The 20,104-nt window shown below is 39.2% G+C and overlaps 1 protein-coding gene across 3 annotated transcripts in view; it reads right to left on the reverse strand.

Moving 5' to 3' along the window:
- Window positions 1-15,325: 15,325 nt before the first annotated feature.
- LOC131155094 (peptidyl-prolyl cis-trans isomerase CYP37, chloroplastic) overlaps window positions 15,326-20,104 on the reverse strand; it is a 37,614-nt gene continuing 32,835 nt past the window's right edge. For all 3 annotated transcript variants that reach the window (XM_058108019.1, XM_058108033.1, XM_058108025.1), the window contains exons 8-12: window positions 18,915-18,968; window positions 16,304-16,462; window positions 16,089-16,211; window positions 15,833-15,882; window positions 15,326-15,692 (exon numbers count right to left, since the gene is read on the reverse strand). In XM_058108019.1, the coding sequence (XP_057964002.1) occupies window positions 15,581-15,692; window positions 15,833-15,882; window positions 16,089-16,211; window positions 16,304-16,462; window positions 18,915-18,968 (498 nt within the window). In that variant the 3' untranslated portion in view covers window positions 15,326-15,580. The remainder of the gene's footprint in view (window positions 15,693-15,832; window positions 15,883-16,088; window positions 16,212-16,303; window positions 16,463-18,914; window positions 18,969-20,104) is intronic.

A 20,104-nucleotide genomic window follows, 5' to 3' on the forward strand; every position in this document is an offset into this window, starting at 1 on the left:
AATTTGCAGCTGAACTTTCTAAGAATTCCAAAGAACCAAGATTCTCCCAGCAGAGTGAAGTTCGAAGTTATTGGCTTGCATCCACGAACTAAACTTCTTTTCCAATAGCTTCTTCAAGTTTACAGCAGAGAGCTTGGTTTCCAAAATGCCAAGAACATCAATTTTATTCCTCTTAATGAGGTCAAGGACCCCATTCTGTTTTAAGGGACTATTAAAGCCCCTTATATTCCATGACATAATCTTCATAATACCCGAGGGGGACCAGGTCCCCTCTTTCTGGTTATTCTTGGAGCTGCCCCACTCTTCTTCATGGTTTTCTTATTTTTGGCTTGAATGACACCATCAGGGTCATGCTTTTGAGTCGACTAGCCTTTCTTCAAAATGTTTTCTCTTGCATCAGAAGTGGGAAGAGCACATATAACCCCCCCACCCGCCAACTGAGAGGCGCAGCATTCACCCTGACCCTGAGATGTCGCCAACGTAGTTTCACCAGGAGATGGGGAGTCACTACGGGTCTCTGTTGTACCTTCCTGAAATTCTCCAACTAACTGATCAGAAAGATAGGCACACCTTTCCTCATTAATTAGACTATCTGATCTCCCCACAGGTCTGCATGCCTCCACGTTGGTGGGGGCCATCTGATCCTCTCCATCTACCCGCGCGCTCTTGTCTCCCAGGCCAGAGGAAGAGGCCTCATGGTTATTAAAATCTTCCTGGGTAGCGACTGTTTTACCCTTCTCATTAGCAGTACCTTTATTTGATGGAGAATCGGGGAGCACCTGGTTCATATCCGTGTCTTGTTTTTTCTCTTCTTCCATCTCTTTCACCATATTGTTGCCTGTATTGTTTGTATGCTTGTTCTTTACTACATAAATTTTTTTCCCCTTCCTCTTCTCCTTTTCAGCCTTATCTTTCTTCAAATTGCAGAAGTTGACTGTATGTCCCACCACTCTACAGTGAGAGCAGTACCTCGGTAAGTTCTCATAAAACACCTCCTGGTACATCACCTCCTCCTCCTCAGGGAGCAGCACTTTAACAGAGTATTTTATCTCCTTAGCTACATCCACTTCAACTAAGACTCTGGCAAAGGAGATCCTAGCACGTTGGCCAGTAAGTTTGTCTGCACACAGGGGTCTCCCAAGTTCTAAGCATATTCTCCCCAAAGCCTCCGGAGTCCACATTTCGATTGGGAGGTTCTTTAGTTGAACCCAAACCGGAAGGATGGTCCTGTGTTCTGGTTCAAACTGAAATCTCTTTGGCATTTTTTTCATCATCAGTGTTCTTCCATAGATAGCATAAGGCCCCTCCTGTAGGATATGCTCCAAATCTTCCATCTTTACAAATTTAAAAACGATCCATCCATCATTATGGCAAACACAATTAACCTCAACATTCCAAGAGGAAACCAAACTGTTGAGAGCAATTTTTCCTGGGAACTTGCCAACGAAGTAACCAATAAGGCATTTGAGGTAAGAGCATTCAGGGGCGGAGATATCAGAAGTCTGCAGTTTTGCACCCATGCCATCCGAGGCAAAAGCAGGTATAGGAATGCACCATTCTGGGTTTCTATTGTTTGCAAGCAAGTCTGACCATGGAGAGCTCTTATTGTTACGGGAATACATCTTATCATTATCACCTTTCACGACCTGAGCGTAACTCTTCTTAGTTTCAGTCTGGACAGGCTGTTTATCAGGCATGTTAGCATCCTCTTCTTCCATCTGCTCATCCCCCACAGGTTCAAGAAGCTCGACCGAGTCCTTCGAACCTAGTGTGGCAGAGACAGAAGGTACATCCTCAACCCAATTACATTTTCCTTCTGATTCATCACCATACTCCAAACAGTCCTCTGAGGTAGCCACGCCTTTGTCAAATTGGCTCGGAGCAGCCAAGGGCATGCCATTGTCACCATAAGTTCCCATGATCGCTCACCACCTTTACACCTCCTTCCAGCAGCAAACAAAAACAACGTGCATGAAAACACGTAGACCAACACGACCAGAGCACAGGCTGTCACTCACAACCCACACCCTCCAACAGTAAGGTAGCCAGGCCGGAACGAAACACGTGGCGAGCACCAAGGACAATGAGGCACGGAACGCAGCTGAAGCCACAAGACCAAAGACCAAGATACAATAATTAATAATCCACAATTAAAGTCACTGACCTGTCAGCTCCACATGTCGCAATCGAGCAGGAAGCGTGTAGAAGCAATAGAACGGCATAGGGACTACATGCACCGTCCCACACCCACCACGTGTTGGATCGCCAGCTCAAGAACCCACCCAGAGTAAATGATGCGTTCAAGAACACCGGAACCGAGGCCAACACATGGCGGTCTCGCATACGCTAGTCCCGAACAAAGGCTGTGGAGGGTCAGACACGGCACGTGATCTCTGAACAGGGGCAGCACAGACGACGTTGCGCCAGGTTTTGAAATTTGAAATCCCGCCAAGACAAACAACTTCAACCACACTCGAGATACAAGAGATGGATCAAAACGAACGCTCAAGGAGCCTCAGAGCCAAGAACATACGAACATACGAACAAGGGACCATTCAACCTAAAGGACCGAATGACCCAGAAACCACAAGAATCTGGACGCTAGTAGGAACTGATAATCACTTCTTCCCAAAACAAAGAACAGACTACCAGACGGCTATTCAAATGACCACTGCACCAGAGTGAACTTCGGATTAACAAAGTCCCTAATGCACCAGATCAAATTGCCGAGACTAGTTAACGTAACAAAATCCTGAGACACCCCAGTAGAATACTAGAGTGTTCACAAGCAACTACGCTTCAATCAAGCCTGAGCAATCCGCAAGAACAAACTCAAGCATAAGCATCCAGATTGACACCTTCAATCACCTCCCAATCCAACCCGCGAGCATGAAATCAGCAACAGTCAAGCGCCTCTCTCTAGAGAGAGGTGAGAGCTTCTCTCTCTAACTTGACTTATAGAGGTGTAGGACTAAATCTTCTGGAGTTGGCTGTTGTTGTGTATACACTAAAGAGCTGGCGACACTATTTGTATGGTGTGCAGTGTGAGATCTTCACAAACCATAAGAGCCTCAAGTATTTCTTCACGCAGGAGTTGAATATGAGGTAGAGGCGGTGGCTAGAGTTGATCAAGGACTACTACTGCACGATCAGTTATCACCCGAGAAAGGCTAATGTGGTAACGGATGCGTTGAGTCGGAAGTCAGAGCATGCAGTAGTAACTGCAGTTGTAGCTCAGCATCATGTTAGGCGGGATCTGGAAAGCCTTGGCGTGGAGTTGGTGTCCGGTGATCATCAGGCTTTCATTGCTAGCTTGGTGATCCAATTGACCTTATTTGAGCGTATAAAAGCCGCGCAGACTAGTGATGCAGAGTTGGCAGAGGTTATGGAAATGGTACAATAGGGACTGGCTACGGAGTTTAACATCTTTGAGGGAGGTGTGTTAAGGTTTGGGACCAAACTATGTGTTCTGAACGATGATGAGATCAGAAGGATGATTCTAGAGGAGGTGCATCGTTCTTTGTATACGGTACATCCTGGTAGTACAAAGATGTATCGAGACCTGTGCAAGACCTTCTGGTGGTCTGGTATGAAGAGGCAGATTGCTCAGTTCCTGGAGAAGGGTCTGACGTGTCAGCAGGTGAAAGCTGAACATCAGAGGCCGGCAGGGCCGTTGCAGCCTTTGCCTATTCCGGTGTGGAAATGGGAGCATATTTCCATGGATTTTGTGATCAGATTCCCGCCAATACTTCACAGGCAGAATACTATTTGGGTGATTGTGGATAGATTAACAAAATTTGCCCATTTTATACAGATGAAAGTTAGCTATCCTTTAAGTAGGCTGGCGGAGTTGTATGTGCATAAGATTGTGAGAATGCACGGGGTACCGGTGTCCATTGTGTTAGATCGAGATCCGAGGTTTACTTCTCGATTCTAGAAGAGTTTGGAAGAGGCATTGGGGATGAAGCTTACTTTTAGTACGGCGTTCCACCCCTAGACTAATGGACAGTCGGAGAGGACGATACAGATTTTGGAAGATATGTTGCGAGCTTATGTGTTAGACTTCGGTGGGAGCTGGATACAGTTTATGCCACTTGTAGAGTTTGCTTATAATAACAGATTCCAGTCTAGTATCTAGATGGCACCGTTCGAGGCTTTGTATGATCGGAGGTGTCGATCTCCTTTGTGTTGGGATGAGGTTGGTGAACGTCAGGTGTTAGGACCTGAACTTGTGCAGCAGGCATCTGAGAAGATGGGTTTGATCCGAGAGAGAATTAGATCAGCTCAGAGTCGGCAGAAGAGTTACGTAGATGTTCGCTGCCATGAGTTAGAGTTTGAAGTGGGAGGTAAGGTATTTCTTCGTATTGCTCCGATGAAAGGGGTGATGAGATTTGGGAGGAAGGGCAAGCTGAGCTCGAGGTATATCAGACCATTCGAGGTACTTGAGCGAGTGGGTCCGATAGCCTACAGGATTGCATTACCTCCAGCACTTTCGAGGGTCCATGATGTGTTTCACGCATCCATGCTGAGGAGGTTCGTATTGGATCCTTCACATGTTATTAGTTATGATGAGTTGGAAATTGGGGATACTTTAGCGTATGAGGAGAAACCTGTTCAGGTTTTGGACCGTAAAGTTCAGAAGCTTCGTACCAAAGCGATACTGTTAGTGAAGGTATTGTGGCGAAACCATGAGGTTGAGGAAGCTTCTTGGGAACTAGAAACAGAAATACGCCGAAAGTATCCACAGTTGTTTTGAGCACTTGTACATGATCCTACTATGGGTTGGGATAGGTGGTTACTCATCGGGAGTGTGTATATTGTGAACTCCTGAGACAGTTGTACATGTATCCATGGTATTCCTCCGCCATAAGTGAGGGTATGTATGTATATGTATATGATGGGGCTACGCTGTAGTGGTCGCCAGTTTTTCTCTAGATTGGTATATATGTGTTTAATTGTATGTATGAGTCTGTGAATGAGAGATGGCAAATTTCGAGGACGAATTTTTTGTAAGGAGGGGAGATTGTAAGAACCCGAACCATGGTAAATGGGTTTAAATATTTAAGGAGAGGGGCATTTTGGTAAAAGAGCAGGCCTCGTCGACGAAGCCAGAATTTGTTGACGAAGTCTTCATCCTTCTCGTCGACGAAATTCAGAGACTCGTCGACAAAGAGAAGCCAAGGAGTTTCGAAAATCGGGAATATCAGGATTCGTCTACGAATTCCTCGTCTCGTCGACGAGAAGACTATAGGGCCTTTTTCGACGAAGGCACCATTTCGTCGACGAGTTCGCCCGGGTCAAAGGACCTATAAACAGAATATTTTTTACTTCCAAGCTAAGAAAACTTCAAATCTCTTCTCTCTCTTTAGAACTCTCCCTACTCTTTCTCTCTCTCTAGATTTGTTTGTCGATCGTTGCTGGAATCGGGAATCTAAAGTTACCACGAGGATGGTGGAAGGATTCTCTACAAGTTCTATGGATCGGAATCCCGTTTCGGAGATTTTCGGGTTTTGGCGTAAAATCGAGATAAGGCTCGGTTTTCGATTCTGATCCAGTAGTTTTGTAGGAAACTGTGTTGTGAGTATATTCTGTACTTTTGATTGTAGGTTTTGGAAATCGGTTTGCTGTTTAGGGACCTTGGAGTTCAAGATAGACTATTCGGGGAAAAGGTAAAGGGAACCATATTTATATTGGTTATTTTTGAAATCAGACTTAGCGGAACTGTGGTTCACGGTCCTGTGTGTGTTTTGACTACTCATTTGGGGGGATCTAACAGGAAAAACTATGGGTTTTTCATTATTACAGTTTTGGGAAAAAAGGGGCAACGGGTTGCATCCCTGGTTTTGTTGAAAACCGAACGTATATGGTGATTTATACTGTGTTATAGGGATGGTCGTGCCTTGACTTGTTTAAACTTTATTTTTTTGGAAAACCATGATTTAGATTACCAAATGAGTGTGGTTTGTTTAGCTATATGAGCATGTATATGTGTGTGATATGTTGAAATGCTAGTAGGAACGCGGTTCTGAATTGTTCCAGGTTCTGAGAGTGTCCAGCTCTATATCCGAGGATGTGTGTTTACCGCCTGCCACGTGGGCAAGAGTGTTCGGCTCTATATACGAGGTCGTGAGCCTATTCCGGTAGATCAGGCCAAAGGGTGTGGATCCACCAGTTAGCGCTGGTACGATGCCATGGGAGTCAGGGACTAGCCATGTGCCGGTGGTGTCATGTTCACGGGTTGGCTACGGGCCAACGCCGTATGTCGTGGGCCGGCTTCGGGCCGATGGGTGTGACGACACCAGGATTGCTGATCATGTATATGTGTATGTGTGCGTGTATGCACTGTGTAAACTAGTACTGAATTGTATTTAACTGTGTGTATGTTGCATCGTGATAACACTCAAATGTCATACACCGATATTGTAACGTCCCAACCTGGGTCTGTCAGGGAGCATTGCATCTCTCCTCCTCCACCTGGACCAGACAACAGGGGGGCGAGCCTTATCGAACCAATGACTGGCCCCATAGATCAACACGTGTCCTTTTCAGTGTGTTTTGTCCTCACTTACACACTTCCTGAGAAAATTTTCCATGAGGTCACCCATCCCAATATTGCTCCATGGCAAGCACGCTTAACCGTGGAGTTCTTATGGGAAAGCTCCTGAAAAGAAAGGTGCACCTTGTTGATATGGGTAGTAACATCTAATCTTTTTAAGTCTTTTTCATCTATGGGGTATCACATTCTCCCCCACTTATAGAATGCAACGTCCTCGTTGCGAACCCACATTTCCAAATCCAAGCGATGTGAATCTCATCGCACTTCTGGTTGGGTGTTGGCTCTGATACCATTTGTAACGCCCCACCTAGGTCTGTTAGGGAGTACTGCGTCTCTCCTCCTCCACTTGGACCAGACAATAGGAGGCGGGTCTTTTCGGACCAATGACTGGCCCCACAGATCAACACGTGTCATTTTCAGTATGTTTTGTCCTCACTCACACACTTCCTGAGAAAACTTCCCAAGAGGTCACCCATCCCAATATTGCTCTAAGGCAAGCACACTTAACCGTGGAGTTTTTATGAGAAAGCTCCCAAAAAGATAGGTGCACTTTGTTGATATGGGCAGTAACATCTAATCTTTTTAAGTCTTTTTCATCCATGGGGTATCACAGATATAACTTGTGTTCTTCCTTACTGAGCGGTGTCTCACCTCTATTGTACGTACATTTTTACATGTCCTTCGAGTAATCGGAACTAGCGTCCTGGTGTAGGGAGCGTAGTGGCTGGTGTATTGCGGTTAGCGCTTGGATAAGTGTTAGGACTGTATTTTTGGTAGGTTGCCATTTTGAGATGTATTCGGGCACCCATTTGTACGTTTTGTTAAAGCCTGTTTTTGCTCTTGTATAGACTCTGGTATGGTACTGCATATGTATATATAGAATGACCTTTTTCCGCTGCGTATATGATTATGTTGGGATGTGTTTAGGGTGCTTGGAAACCCCACGGGGTCGGACCCTCATCCTTTGTACTGTATCTTTGGATGTTTTATCGGATACAGGGACATGTTAGGTTACATTTTCACCCTTGGGTCCCATTTCCGGGTTCGGGGCGTGACACCAGTGGTGGTTAGGCACGTGAGCTCTAAGTAAAAGAGCTCAAGCAATTTCAAGGATGTGCCAATTTTTACGCCCCATAATACCATTTTGCTAAGGAGTGTAGGGGCATGAGGTCTCATGAATTAGGCCATGATGTTCGAAATAATCACAGAACTGTTGAGTCATATATTCTCCACCATTATCATATCGAAGGATTCAAATTTTAGCAAAAAACTAAGTTTGAATCATTTTATGAAAGGATTTAGGAGGTTTAGGATCAAGCCCGTCTGATCGGAGGCCGAGTCGACGTGTTCCGACTTAGACTCGTTATTCAACAATTGAGTTCCTACGAGTTTTAGGAAGTCATGAACGAGGCCTGGAAGGCAAAGGGAAGCATTGTCGTCGTTGTCGACATTGGCAACGTGCTCGCTGCTGCTGCTGATGTACACCGATTCCAGACGCCTTTGCCGATGAGGCGAGCCTTGGCCTTGTCGTCGAGCGGGTCATTGATGAATAGGTGTGTCTGGACGTGTCGCCGTCGTTGTCGTCTAAGCGAGAGATGCCTGTGCACAAGGCTTTCGATGATGAACAAAATTTTTTTTTAATCACCAAATAATTGGAGTAGAGGTCCTACAACCTTACTCTGATACCATGAAAAAATATAGAAAAAATCGGTATATTCAATACATTCTTTACAAGGATGAATGGATATATATAAAAGAGAAATTTATCTATAGTTAGTTATACATATATCAAGGCTAAATTGAAGATTGTCCATATAATTGAGGGATGACCCTATAATTGAGAGATTTTTATCCAAAATTCCTTCCTGTAATCTCTCGGAGGACAACTCACGCCAACATTATTGTATAACAATATATGAATTATTGTAAGTTGTTGATCAAAATATGGTCCAATAAACTTTTTAATTTGAAAAAAAAAACATATTAAAATATTTAATAACATTAAAAAATTGAGTCAAAAAACCAAAAGAGATTTAGTTATCAAATAGTTATAATATATTTATTCTGAATAGTTATGAGTTATTAAATATATTTTTTTATTGTTCAACTAATGTTTGCATTAGTATATTTTAGGAATGAATAGCAAATACAAAAACGATGATATCAATTAAAACAAAATCACTAATGAAAAAAGAATGATATAGGGCCAAAATCATTATCTCAAAAGCATACACATCTGTAATGCAAGTGTGAGTCCTTGGTCAACTGGAAAAAAAAAAAAAAAAATTGCAAATGAAAAAAAAAATTTCTTAAAATAAAAATTAAAGATACAAAAAAAATGAAAACAAAATGGTTTGCACTAAACTCAAAGCTCTCCTGGTTAAATAATCAAGATTCGAGTCTTGGGAGGTAAAGATTTTTCATTTGAGATAATACCTTGATATTTAAATGGAGAAGAGTGGAGGGATGAATCGATTATCTCGATGAATTAGTCAAGTGTCCAAAGAACGTTATGTACCCTTATTTAAAAAAAATTTAAATTAATTTCTCTAAAATTCAAGAAAATAAATGAATGCCTCTCAAGTCAATCCTTCCAAACTGGAACATGGTGGGAGATTCAAAAGGGCTGCCCTACATTTCATTGCATGTGGCTGGTAATTAAGCATCTTTGGCGGTGAAGGCCCATAAGAGTTCCCTCTGGGATGAACACCACCTCAACTTGAACAAAACAAAATTCCTCTCACCAATCATCACTCTCCTTGGGTCCACCAGTTGTGGGCATATGGGTCCCTAGACTTGCTAGCCAGCCCACATATCCAGAGTGCATGACCAGCACATTCCAGTAGTCTGCATAATCTAGCTTGTAAAATGAAATAATAAATGGGCTGCAATTTTTCTTAACCATTCAATTTTTAAGGCCATGGTTCAACTGGATAGATCTTATTGTTTGAACTTGGAAGTGAAATGGAAGGCCTAGGATTTCTCTACCGCTTGTGAGTCAATGGGAAGCGCATTCTACCTGTCATTTGCATTCGGGGATAGGAATACGGATTAGGATTATGTGCGCATGCAATAAATCAAGAGAAAAATAAGAGAAATATGAGAACAAAATAATTTATGTAGTTAGAATGGTGCATCTATTCACAAAATCCTTAAAGACTTTTTGGAATTTAGAAAATATAAGGGAAAGGGAATAAAAATACAAAAAAAAAATTTAATTTTTTATGTTTGATTATCAAGTACAGTAATATATATATATATATATATATATATATATATATATCAAATCAATGAATAAAAATTTAGTTTTAATCATATTATATCAAACTTTTATTTTTAGAAGTATTTGAAATAGAGAGAAAAATATAATGAAAAATGAGTTTCCTACTCATTTTCCTTTCCCTCCCTTTTTTCCATCAAAATCCATGATTCAAATAGACCTAATGAAAATCTCTAATATATTGAAAACAAAATTTGTAAGACTTCAATCATGTGACTACATACATATTGTACCATAGGCATGCATAATAGTACAATAACACTACTATGCCCTAGCTTAAAAGTGAGTACAAAGACTTCGAAATTAATTATAATATTATTAGAACATGTGATGTGAAGAGAAGTTGTACAGCCTACGGTTCCACTATTATTAGAATACTAGAGATGTTGTCTAGCCTAAGATTGAAATGGACTAAATTGAGGTTTAAAATGCACAAGTTTGACTCACCTCTAATAAATGAGTTTAAAATTGGACTTGAACTCAATTCATTTATCAATCAAGCTTAAATGAGTTAATTTTCAACTTTATTTATGCCATGATTATTGCTTATTAAGATTTAAAATTGAAGTGGAGTTGTTCATTAATGTAAACAAACAAGTTGTATGGAACCCTCTCTGTTGACTTCATAGGTCACACCCGGTTTTGATAATGACAAATACTTGTTATATTTTATGACTATCTAGTTTGTGTGCAGGTGTATATATTTGCAAATCAAGTTAATGGCACGTGAAGTAAAGACCTGAAGACCCTGAAAAATATTTCATGTTGTATTGTAATTCAATTCTTCATTTGGGTCTGTAATAGTAAATAGGAATTGGTTCGTAATAATCAAATGCATTATATGCATGATGTGAAAGGTAAGCTCAAAGAGACCTAGAATGACCTTAGGACCCACATGCATGCATAAACAAATGTGTTTATATGAATAGGGTTAATGTATAAGGGGATTAGAACCGAACATGCATTGGTCGACCGAACCAGAATGCATAAAAGCATTTGGTCGACCGAACCAATCAGAGGTCAACGTTTTGACCATAGCACGGTCGATCGAACCTTGTCAAGTTCATACAACTTGGTCGACCGAACTCCCATCGGGTCAATGGTTTGACCCCTCGGTCGACTGACTAGAAATATATGGTGTTGACCTTATAGGTCACACTCAGTTTTGATAATGACAAATACTCTCGTATTTGATAGTTTTCAAGTTTGTGTGCAGGTTTATATTAGCAAATCAATTGATGGCACACGAAGTAAAGCCTAAAGACCCTAAAGATTATTTCTTCTTGTAATTTATATTATTTGGGTCTGTAATAATTTATATCGGTCTATAATAATCTCTACATGTCATGCATATAGGTTTTGTAAGCACAACATAACCATAGGATACCGAATGTCATTAAGGCACCCTTCGGTCGACCGACTCCGAATTTTTTTGGTGTTCTCAAAGACCTTAGAAAGACCCTAAGTCCAAGCACTTACACGTAAAATAGTCTCCAACATCACTAATTATATCAGGAGAATTAAATAAGGCAAAATCAGGACTTAATTGAAAAGGTTGAGTGGGTTTGGGCGACCGAACCCAAGCCGTGTAAAACGGCTCGAACAATCGAACAAGTCAACATGTTGACTTCATGTTTCGAGCACCCAAACCTATATTGAGCGTATCTCCCTCAGGCACCTAAACCTATGTCAGGTTCCTTTTCAACTACTCGAGCGCCCGAATGATCATGTTCAAAATGGGCTCGGGCGACCGAATTGGCTGGTTCGGTTAACCGAACTTGGAACTGGGCACCCAAACCTACGAACAAATGCTACTAACTTTAGTTCGGGCTACCGAGCTAATATTTTGGGTCGCTGAACTATTTTAAAGTGATTTTGAAAATGAGTCTGTTCGGGCGACCGAACCTTGGTTCAGCCACCCGAACCTTCTCGGGTTAAATTTATTTTACCCGAGGTTAATATGGGTTAAAATGGATAAATGACTCTTAAGTGTTTTATACTTTTCTAAGAATACCCAATAGGTCTCAAACGGTTATATTTTTTACCTTGTCTATAAATATGGATTCATTTGTGAAGATTAACATGAGATTAGCCAAAATTATTAGCAAAAATCTTCTCCATCTCAAAATCTCATTTTACCCAAAATACTCTCAAATATTCATTCTCTTGACACATCTTGATATTGTGAGAGTTTATTGATTGTTCTTGTGTTTATTAGATACTACTAATACTCCCACTATTCTTGTATAATTGTGTGATTCATTTTTGGGGAGTTTAGTTAAGTTTATCCCACGGATTTCAATATTATAAATCTTGTGTTGGGATAAATTAACAAGCTTAGGGATCTTTGCATTGTCATTGCAAGATTCCCTTAGCTTTGATTTTATTGTACAAAAATATTTTCTACAAGTTATAATATTTTTCAAACTACTCTTGAGCTCATTACGTTGAAAGAAAATATTTTGAGTTGGTTTGAATATTTGATTAAGCATTTTGAAACTCTGATTGAACATTGAGATTTGATGTTAATTTGTTTCACAGATACGGCTTGTTTAGAACACTCTTGAACATTATTGTGATCATATCTTATTGAATTTGCACATATATTCACATCACTGAGCTTACATTACCTATACTGTTGATGTGCTTGTGATAGATTATATTGGGTACATATCTGATTTACATGAAAGCATTATTATTGTACCAGTCTTGTTGTGAAAAATATGGTTGTATTTTAGGCGTAGCCTGAGGGGGCGGTAATCTAGCCCGTAAGGGTTGTTAGGGCTTTCTCTGCCCCGTAAGGAGAATTTGTAAAGGTTGAGGTTTGCCCCGTGCTAATTGACCTGGTTATAATCGGTGTCGCTCCACCCATTAAGTGAGCCGTAGTGGAATCCTTGTGCTTGTGTAGCCAAGGCGGGGACGTAAGCGGTATTGGCCGAACCCCGATAACATATTGTGTGTGCATTATTTATCTTTCTGCAATTTATATTGCTGCACATGTATGTTATAGTTGGTGAATGCTACGCACGATTTTAATTTTCGCACGTTATATTTATTTACGCATTTGGAACTGCATAGACAGACCCTAGGTTGTGAATGTACTGCTGTTATTTAGGTCAAACTTAGGAAAAAGTTTTAAATTTCAATTCACCCCCTCTTAGGAATACACCACAGCTAACATATGGGCAACGCCTTGGTCAACCAAACCCCTATGTGGGAAATCTCAACGCAATGGTCGACCGAACCATTGAGTACAAATTTCACTTGGTCGACCGAACCACGCGAAATTGGAAAATCGCCTTTAAGACCTTCTGTACGGTCGACCGAACTCTTAGTTCAATTTTTCAATGGTCGACGGAACTATGTTACTTGGTCAACCGAACCTTAAGTTCGCTCGACTGGTGCTCTCGAGTTGGCTAATTTTACCGAGGTTAAAAATGTTTTAGTTTTAACTAACCTCATTTAAACTTTTCCTAAAATGACTAATATATCCTAAACAGTTATATTTTTGGGAAATTCTATATATACCCCCTTATTTGCAAAAATTAGTTAAGGATTAGCAATCTTAATTAGCAAAAATCCTCTTAAATTCCAAAGCTCATATATTCATTTCCAAGCCTCCTACACTCACTCTTACTATTTCTTATTGCTAAAATCCCATTATAAGTGTGCTTGAATGTTATTATCAATAGGCTTTTGCTTTCTCTTGCTTAATTAATTGAAATTATTTTCTTGGAGAGCAAAACATTAAGTCTTTCCCAGAAAATTTTATTAATAAGTCTTCCTTTGGAAAAACTTCATTGAACTTTTGAGTACTGCATTTTCATTGCAATATCTCAAGGAGTTCACATTGTATTTTGATTGCTAAAAATATTTTTCAAATCCTCTTCAAATATCTCGTGTGGTTTACTTTGAGAAATATTTGTTGAGATATTTGTCTATGTGCTAAAAGATCTTTGTAGCAATATCCTTTGATTAATTTTATCAGTTTGAACTCAAAGATCAAATAACTTTTACAAACTAAATCTGAATATCTCTTGAGGTTTATATTTTGAGAAAAGTATTTGTTGAGATATTTAAAGTGTGCTAAGGATCTTTGTTTGTGCATTGTGATTGAAATCATTATTTTGACACAAAGATCATATCATTTACACTCTCACGCACTAATCGCAATATTTGCATAAATATTTGAGAGTAGACAATTAGACCACATTGAATTTACTTTTTCATACCATTTGATGGTGTATTGATTAGATTGGTACATAATCTGCTTAGATAAGAAGCATATTTGTTGTACACAAATTTGATTAAGAAATCTGTTGCATTCCAAGCGTGGCCTGAGGGGGTGGTAATCCAGTTCTATAAAGATTGATTGTAAAAGGTTGAGGTCAGCCTTGTGTTAATTTGATATGATTGTAAAGGTTAAGGTCAGTCATGTGCTAATTGACCTAGTTGTTTAGGTGTCATTCTACCAGTTAAGTGAGCTTATAATGGTAATCCTTATACTTGTTAGTCAAGGCGGAGACGTAAGCAGTTTGCTGAACCTCGATAACATTTCTAGTGTTGTCTCCTTTACTGTTTTATTGTGCATGCTTGATTAGATTTCTATTGCAATTTAAATTCCACTGTAAATTTACATTGATTTATTTTATATGTACTAGATTGACCTTAGATTTGTGTAATACTACTGTTAGTGGATTGACTTAGGAGATAAAACATTTTAAATACCAATTCACCCCCTTCTTGGGATTGCACCAAAACTAATACTCTGCTTTTTAAATGACCTAGTTCATTTTTGCTGTAAGGAAGGAAGATAAAGGAAGGGGGGAAAGTAGTAATGAAAAAAAAAAAAAACCCTTGTACCGCTTGTAACTCCCAAACAACTGAACTTATAAACAAGTCAATTAATGAGTTTTTAAATGAATCATAATGACTTGCTCACAAACCAAAACCAACGAAACTCAACCTTGTCCAAGATTAGCTCATTTAATAAATGAGCTTCAACACCTAATTTGAAAATCACTAATTTATGTACATGAATGAGTTTGAACAAACCGCTACCTAGATGTTTACAAACGAATTGGCTCATTTACAATCCTAGCTTTGTGAGCCTCCCAGTGACTAACACCGTCCCCCCACCCCCTTCCAGCCAAAAATAAAGAGAACAAGAAAAATGACAAAAGTAGAAAATGATCTTACCCCACAATGAATCCACACAACTTGACAAATACTACATGAAATAAGCATGCTGACGAATTTTATGCTTTCTATTTATTTTATTGGTGGCAATACTCTTATCGTCCATAGTTAGATTTTCCCTTGTGCCATCCATCTGTGTCGGGTGAGCCATCCATCTGCATCGGGTAAATTTGAGAAAATCCCTAGAGGCTATCCCTCCAGGGGAGAGTTGATCTCAGGACCAATATTTCCTGATATTTGGTTTTGTTTAAAAAGAAAAAGAAGTATACTTCCAAGAATACTAACAATCATTTCTCAAGCTGCAAGAGAAATTCATTGTCAATGGCTGTAAAATACATCATACAGTGAGGAAAATTTCCAATTCTTGGTCAGCGTAAAGTCTCATTTCAGACACATTAATTTCAAATGCAACCAGAGTTACATTATTAACAGACGAACAAGAGGCTTGAAACACAGCCTGCTCCAGGAAAATCAGGCTGACGCTGCCAAGAAAGCAACAATTTTTGAAAGAGGGGTGTAAGGGACTGAAGGGGAACAAGAGCAGATCAATTCTCAGATGGCAATAAAAGGCGATCTTGACCTTCCACAAGCTTGGCAGATTGAATCACATCTCCCGTTTTAATTTGTGGAAGAATATCTCTCCCGACAGTAGTGTATCTGTATGTTGGAATGGCAATAGAAAGAAAATGAATGAATGCAACTACTGGAATACTAACATATATGCAACTACTTCTGCAAAATGTGAAGCAAGTCAGAACATACAAAAGAGGTTATAGCTAGAAGTTGAAGAGACATACCCAAAAACAGAAAATTGACCTTCATCAAATGATAGTCCTCCTAAGCCTGCCTGCAATAGGGGTCATAATAACACATCAATTCTTGAGTTGAAATTGCTTTTAAAAGAAAGGTTAGTGTCAGCTTAAGATAGAAAATATAACGGAGAACTAATAAGTGAATTCAAACATCCACTAAAAATTAGCTGACAGCCACAAATATTATCAATTAAAACAACTGTATTTGTTTTCATACTAGCATTTTTGTTGTCAGACTTACATTTCTTTTATCATACAAATAGAAGAAAAATTGATATGGTGATGAGTACTCCTCAGAGACTTCACTGTGTGCCATAGCAACTGCTCCATAAACAGATAGTGGAAGCACTGGCAACTCCCCATCCTTCCAAGAGAGAGAGAGAGAGATTATTCATCTAAAGAAAAGGCTTGTTGGGCCACTCCTAGAACTTTAATTGGAACGGATCATGATCATACCTGCACACTCAAGGTTGTTCTGTACAGTGGCTCAAATTGCCCTGATGGCTTTATTTCGAGGGGAACACTATAACCACTACTTTTATCAAACCCAGTATCAGAGATAACAGCTTGGTTGGTACAATTAAGCTTTGCCCCATTGTATGCACCATCAATCACCTGAAAGTTAAGAAAGTTCACAAGATTTAGCTAGCAAAATCCCAGTCTTGACCCTAATTTGCAAAAATATCTATATCACTGACCATAAATTAACTAGTTAAGAAAGTTCACAAGATTTAACAAGCACTAACTTAACTGACAACATCATTTGGTTCAGATGATGAACCTTGGAGGCTGAAAATTAGTAGATGGTTCAGATGTGCCAAAAAGTCAACCCAAAAAGGTACGATCATCGGTTTGTTACCTACTATAATTTCTTGGAGACTATGGCTCAGAAGTTGTGAAGCCCGCATGGAAGATAAGTATGAGTCGGGGAATGCAGTGTGGTTATCGCCTATCGGTGAGGTTTTGGCTTGCAAAAATTGCAGAAGGCGTGAAGGGTTCCCTGCCTACTACTGATAAGAATTTATTGGAAGAGTTCCAAGTGAAAACGATAACTCCGAAGGTTAGAACTCCTCGAAAAGTAATCTGGAAAAAACCTCCTGTAGGATGGTTGAAACTAAATATAGATGGCTCTTGTATAGGAAATCTAGGTTCTTGTGGTGGTATCATCTGCGACTCATCAGGTAATATTAAGGCCATTTTCTTTGAAAAATTTGAGTCAGGTACTAATAATGAAGCGAAATTGCAAGCTCTTACTAGTGATGTTCGGCTCTGTAAAGAGTTGGGATATCAGAATATTTGTATTGAAAGTGACTTAGAATTGGTGGTGGGATGGATCGCATCTGGAATTTCCTTTTCCTGGTACTTATGGGACTTTTGAGAATTGCTAAGAGGAGGAGCTACAAGACTTTCAATTCTCTATAAAGCACCAATTTAGATAAGGTAATCAGGTGGCAGATTACTTGACTCGTCAAGGTGAGGGAGGCAACACGAGAAGATATTTGGTAGGTGATGAGATGCCGAATAAAATGAGAGATCTAATTCGTATGGATAAGATGAGTATTCCAAGCCTTCGTCTTTAATTGTCATTTTTGCCTCTCCTATGTTTTCCTCGGGTTTTTGTTTTGTAGGTATTTGTCTTCAGTTTGCAAGTAACTTGTTTTTGTTTTTGTTTGTTTGTTTTAAATTCATTTGGGCATGTTTAGTTTGTTTTAATTGGTTAATGACAGGGGTTTTGATAGGCTTGTTTTGGTTTTGGTGCCTAGGCTGGTTTTGTTAGTTATTTGCAAATCCCTTGTGCCATATTTGTAACCATGGTTTTCCTCCGCCATAAGTGAAGGCTATCATAAAATTGGGATTTTCGGGAAAAAAAAAACACATTTGTTTAGGAGAATCCCAATTACTAGGTTCAACAATCTATAGCCACGAAAGAATAATTTTTGGATTTCATATTTTAGATTGAATTATTTAATCCAATTAATAGAAACAACTATTGCTAGGCTTCTCACAAATGTTTGGGCTTTGGCAGTAGGAATAGGACCATGTCATCTAATGGGGCATATCATGTTCTTTCTTAATGCCCAAGCCACCTTTTCCGTTGGCATTTCCACTTTTCTTAAACCAATTCACCTCTTTCACAATATTTGAACTTTTTTGTCCAAGACTGAACATCCTTACCAATATTATCTTCTTTTGGCATGCTCTACTTTGTTCACCTCTACTTAAGCCCCTCCTCGCTTGGTCAATTTCAACATCTTCCTATAGGTCATTTTATAGAAATGTCTTTTTTTTTGGTTTAGTACTCAGCAATTTTTTCTTCTTCTGATCCTCAGATAGAATAGAATTCAAACCATATGTTATCCACATAAATGTTACTCGAAAAAGTCATGACCAAGCACAGACAACCATGGAACCTAATCACTATAAATATGGGCAGTTTGATTACAGTGATCAACAATCAGTAATCACATAACACACCAAACATATTTCTCAACTTCATCATTTCTGCCCAGCTAGCACAACATATCCGCTTCCTCCTCCAACATGATAGAATCGAAATAACAAAATCATTGTTAAGAGTGCCTCAACTTGCTTGGGTTTTAGATTTCTTAACAGAGTTTGCTTATCAATTTGTTTATCTGCTCCATTGGCTTCTTCAACTTTCCACATATTTTAATGAGCTTACTAATGAGAAGGATGTTAGCGTGTCCCAATTTTCTTTGGTATGACCACTATCACCAGTCATTTCCATCAGTATGAACTATGAAGCATTAGGAGAAACCCTGAATGCATGACCCCACCCATAATGCATGGGTCAAGTTCATTTTTGCCAAGGGTAAGAGGGGAGGGGGAGCGAAAGGACCACACATTGATACAACCAAATTGAGGAAATAATACACAAAGATTCATCGAGTAATCCCACAGATGCTGTGCAGAGGACTCAAACAAAGACATCCCATTTGAAATATTTCACTCCTGCCCAACTCACAAACCCTGAGGGACCAATATTAAGCAGTAATTACAAAACCTGCTTCAGATTTTCGTAAGGAGTGAGGTTTAAATACCTTACCAGTTTTACGAAATTTCCGGCTGTTAACGGAGCTGAATATCCATCTAGAACAACCTGAATTAGTGGAATAATAACTAGTTAACATCAAAGTAATGAGAACAGCAAATATATGCTAAGTTATCCACAAAGCTAGGAAAGAAAAAATAATGCAAAAATAAAAAATAAAAAATGCCAACTCTAAACCTAACAAACAATAAATAAGAAAACCCAAAGCAAAAGGCAAAAAAAAAAAAAATGTCTTTGGGTCATAACCCAAAGATTTAAACAAAGAGATGAACTTTATACATAATCAAGAGTAACTCAAAAGGGTAAAAGCAAAAAATGAGTGAATAGAAATAGGGAAGAAAAAAATCCCTGTCACTCAGTTCAAAATAATAAGTCATTGAACAATTTCCAAGTAGATATACGACATAAATTAAGTATTTAACCGGAATGGCTACATTATGCCCCAAATCAATATACAAATAAATTATGTCCCAAACCAAACAACAACAAATAACAAAACCAAGCCTTAAGTCCCACTAGGTGGGGTTGGCTATATGAATCTTTTTCCGCCAATTTATGCGATCATGGACCATTTCTTTTGACAGATTCAAGGCTATTAAATCTTTACTATCTCCTTCCAAATTATTTTAGGTCTACCCCTATCCCTTCTACTACCCCCATGGTAACTAACTCACTCTTCCTCACTGTCGCACTATGTACCTTACGTTGCAAGTGTCCATACCATCTAAGTCATCATTTCCTTATCTTATCTTCTATACGAGCTATACCTAACTTACCACGAACATGTTCATTCCTTAATTTATCTTTCAGTGTTATACCATTCATCCATCTAAGCATTCTCGTCTCGACAACTTTTACTTTTTGGATATTTTGTTTTTTCGTAGCCCAATATTCTGATCCATATAGTATAGCTGGTCTTATAGCTGTCCTATAAAAATTCCCTTCTAATTTTAAGGGTATTTTATGATCACAAAGCATACTTAAAGCACTTCTTCATTTTACTCAACGTGCTTTAACTCTATGCATTACATCATCTCCAATTTCTCTTTCAGCTTGCATAATAAATCCCAGGTATTGAAATCTACAAGTGTTATTTATTTCTTCATCATCAAGTTTAATTGCTCTTACCATTACTGAAATTACATTTCATATATTCTATCTTATTTCTACTTATCCTAAAGCCT

Source organism: Malania oleifera, chromosome 1 (genome assembly GCF_029873635.1).
Source record: "Malania oleifera isolate guangnan ecotype guangnan chromosome 1, ASM2987363v1, whole genome shotgun sequence".
Taxonomy (NCBI): Eukaryota; Viridiplantae; Streptophyta; class Magnoliopsida; order Santalales; family Ximeniaceae; genus Malania; species Malania oleifera.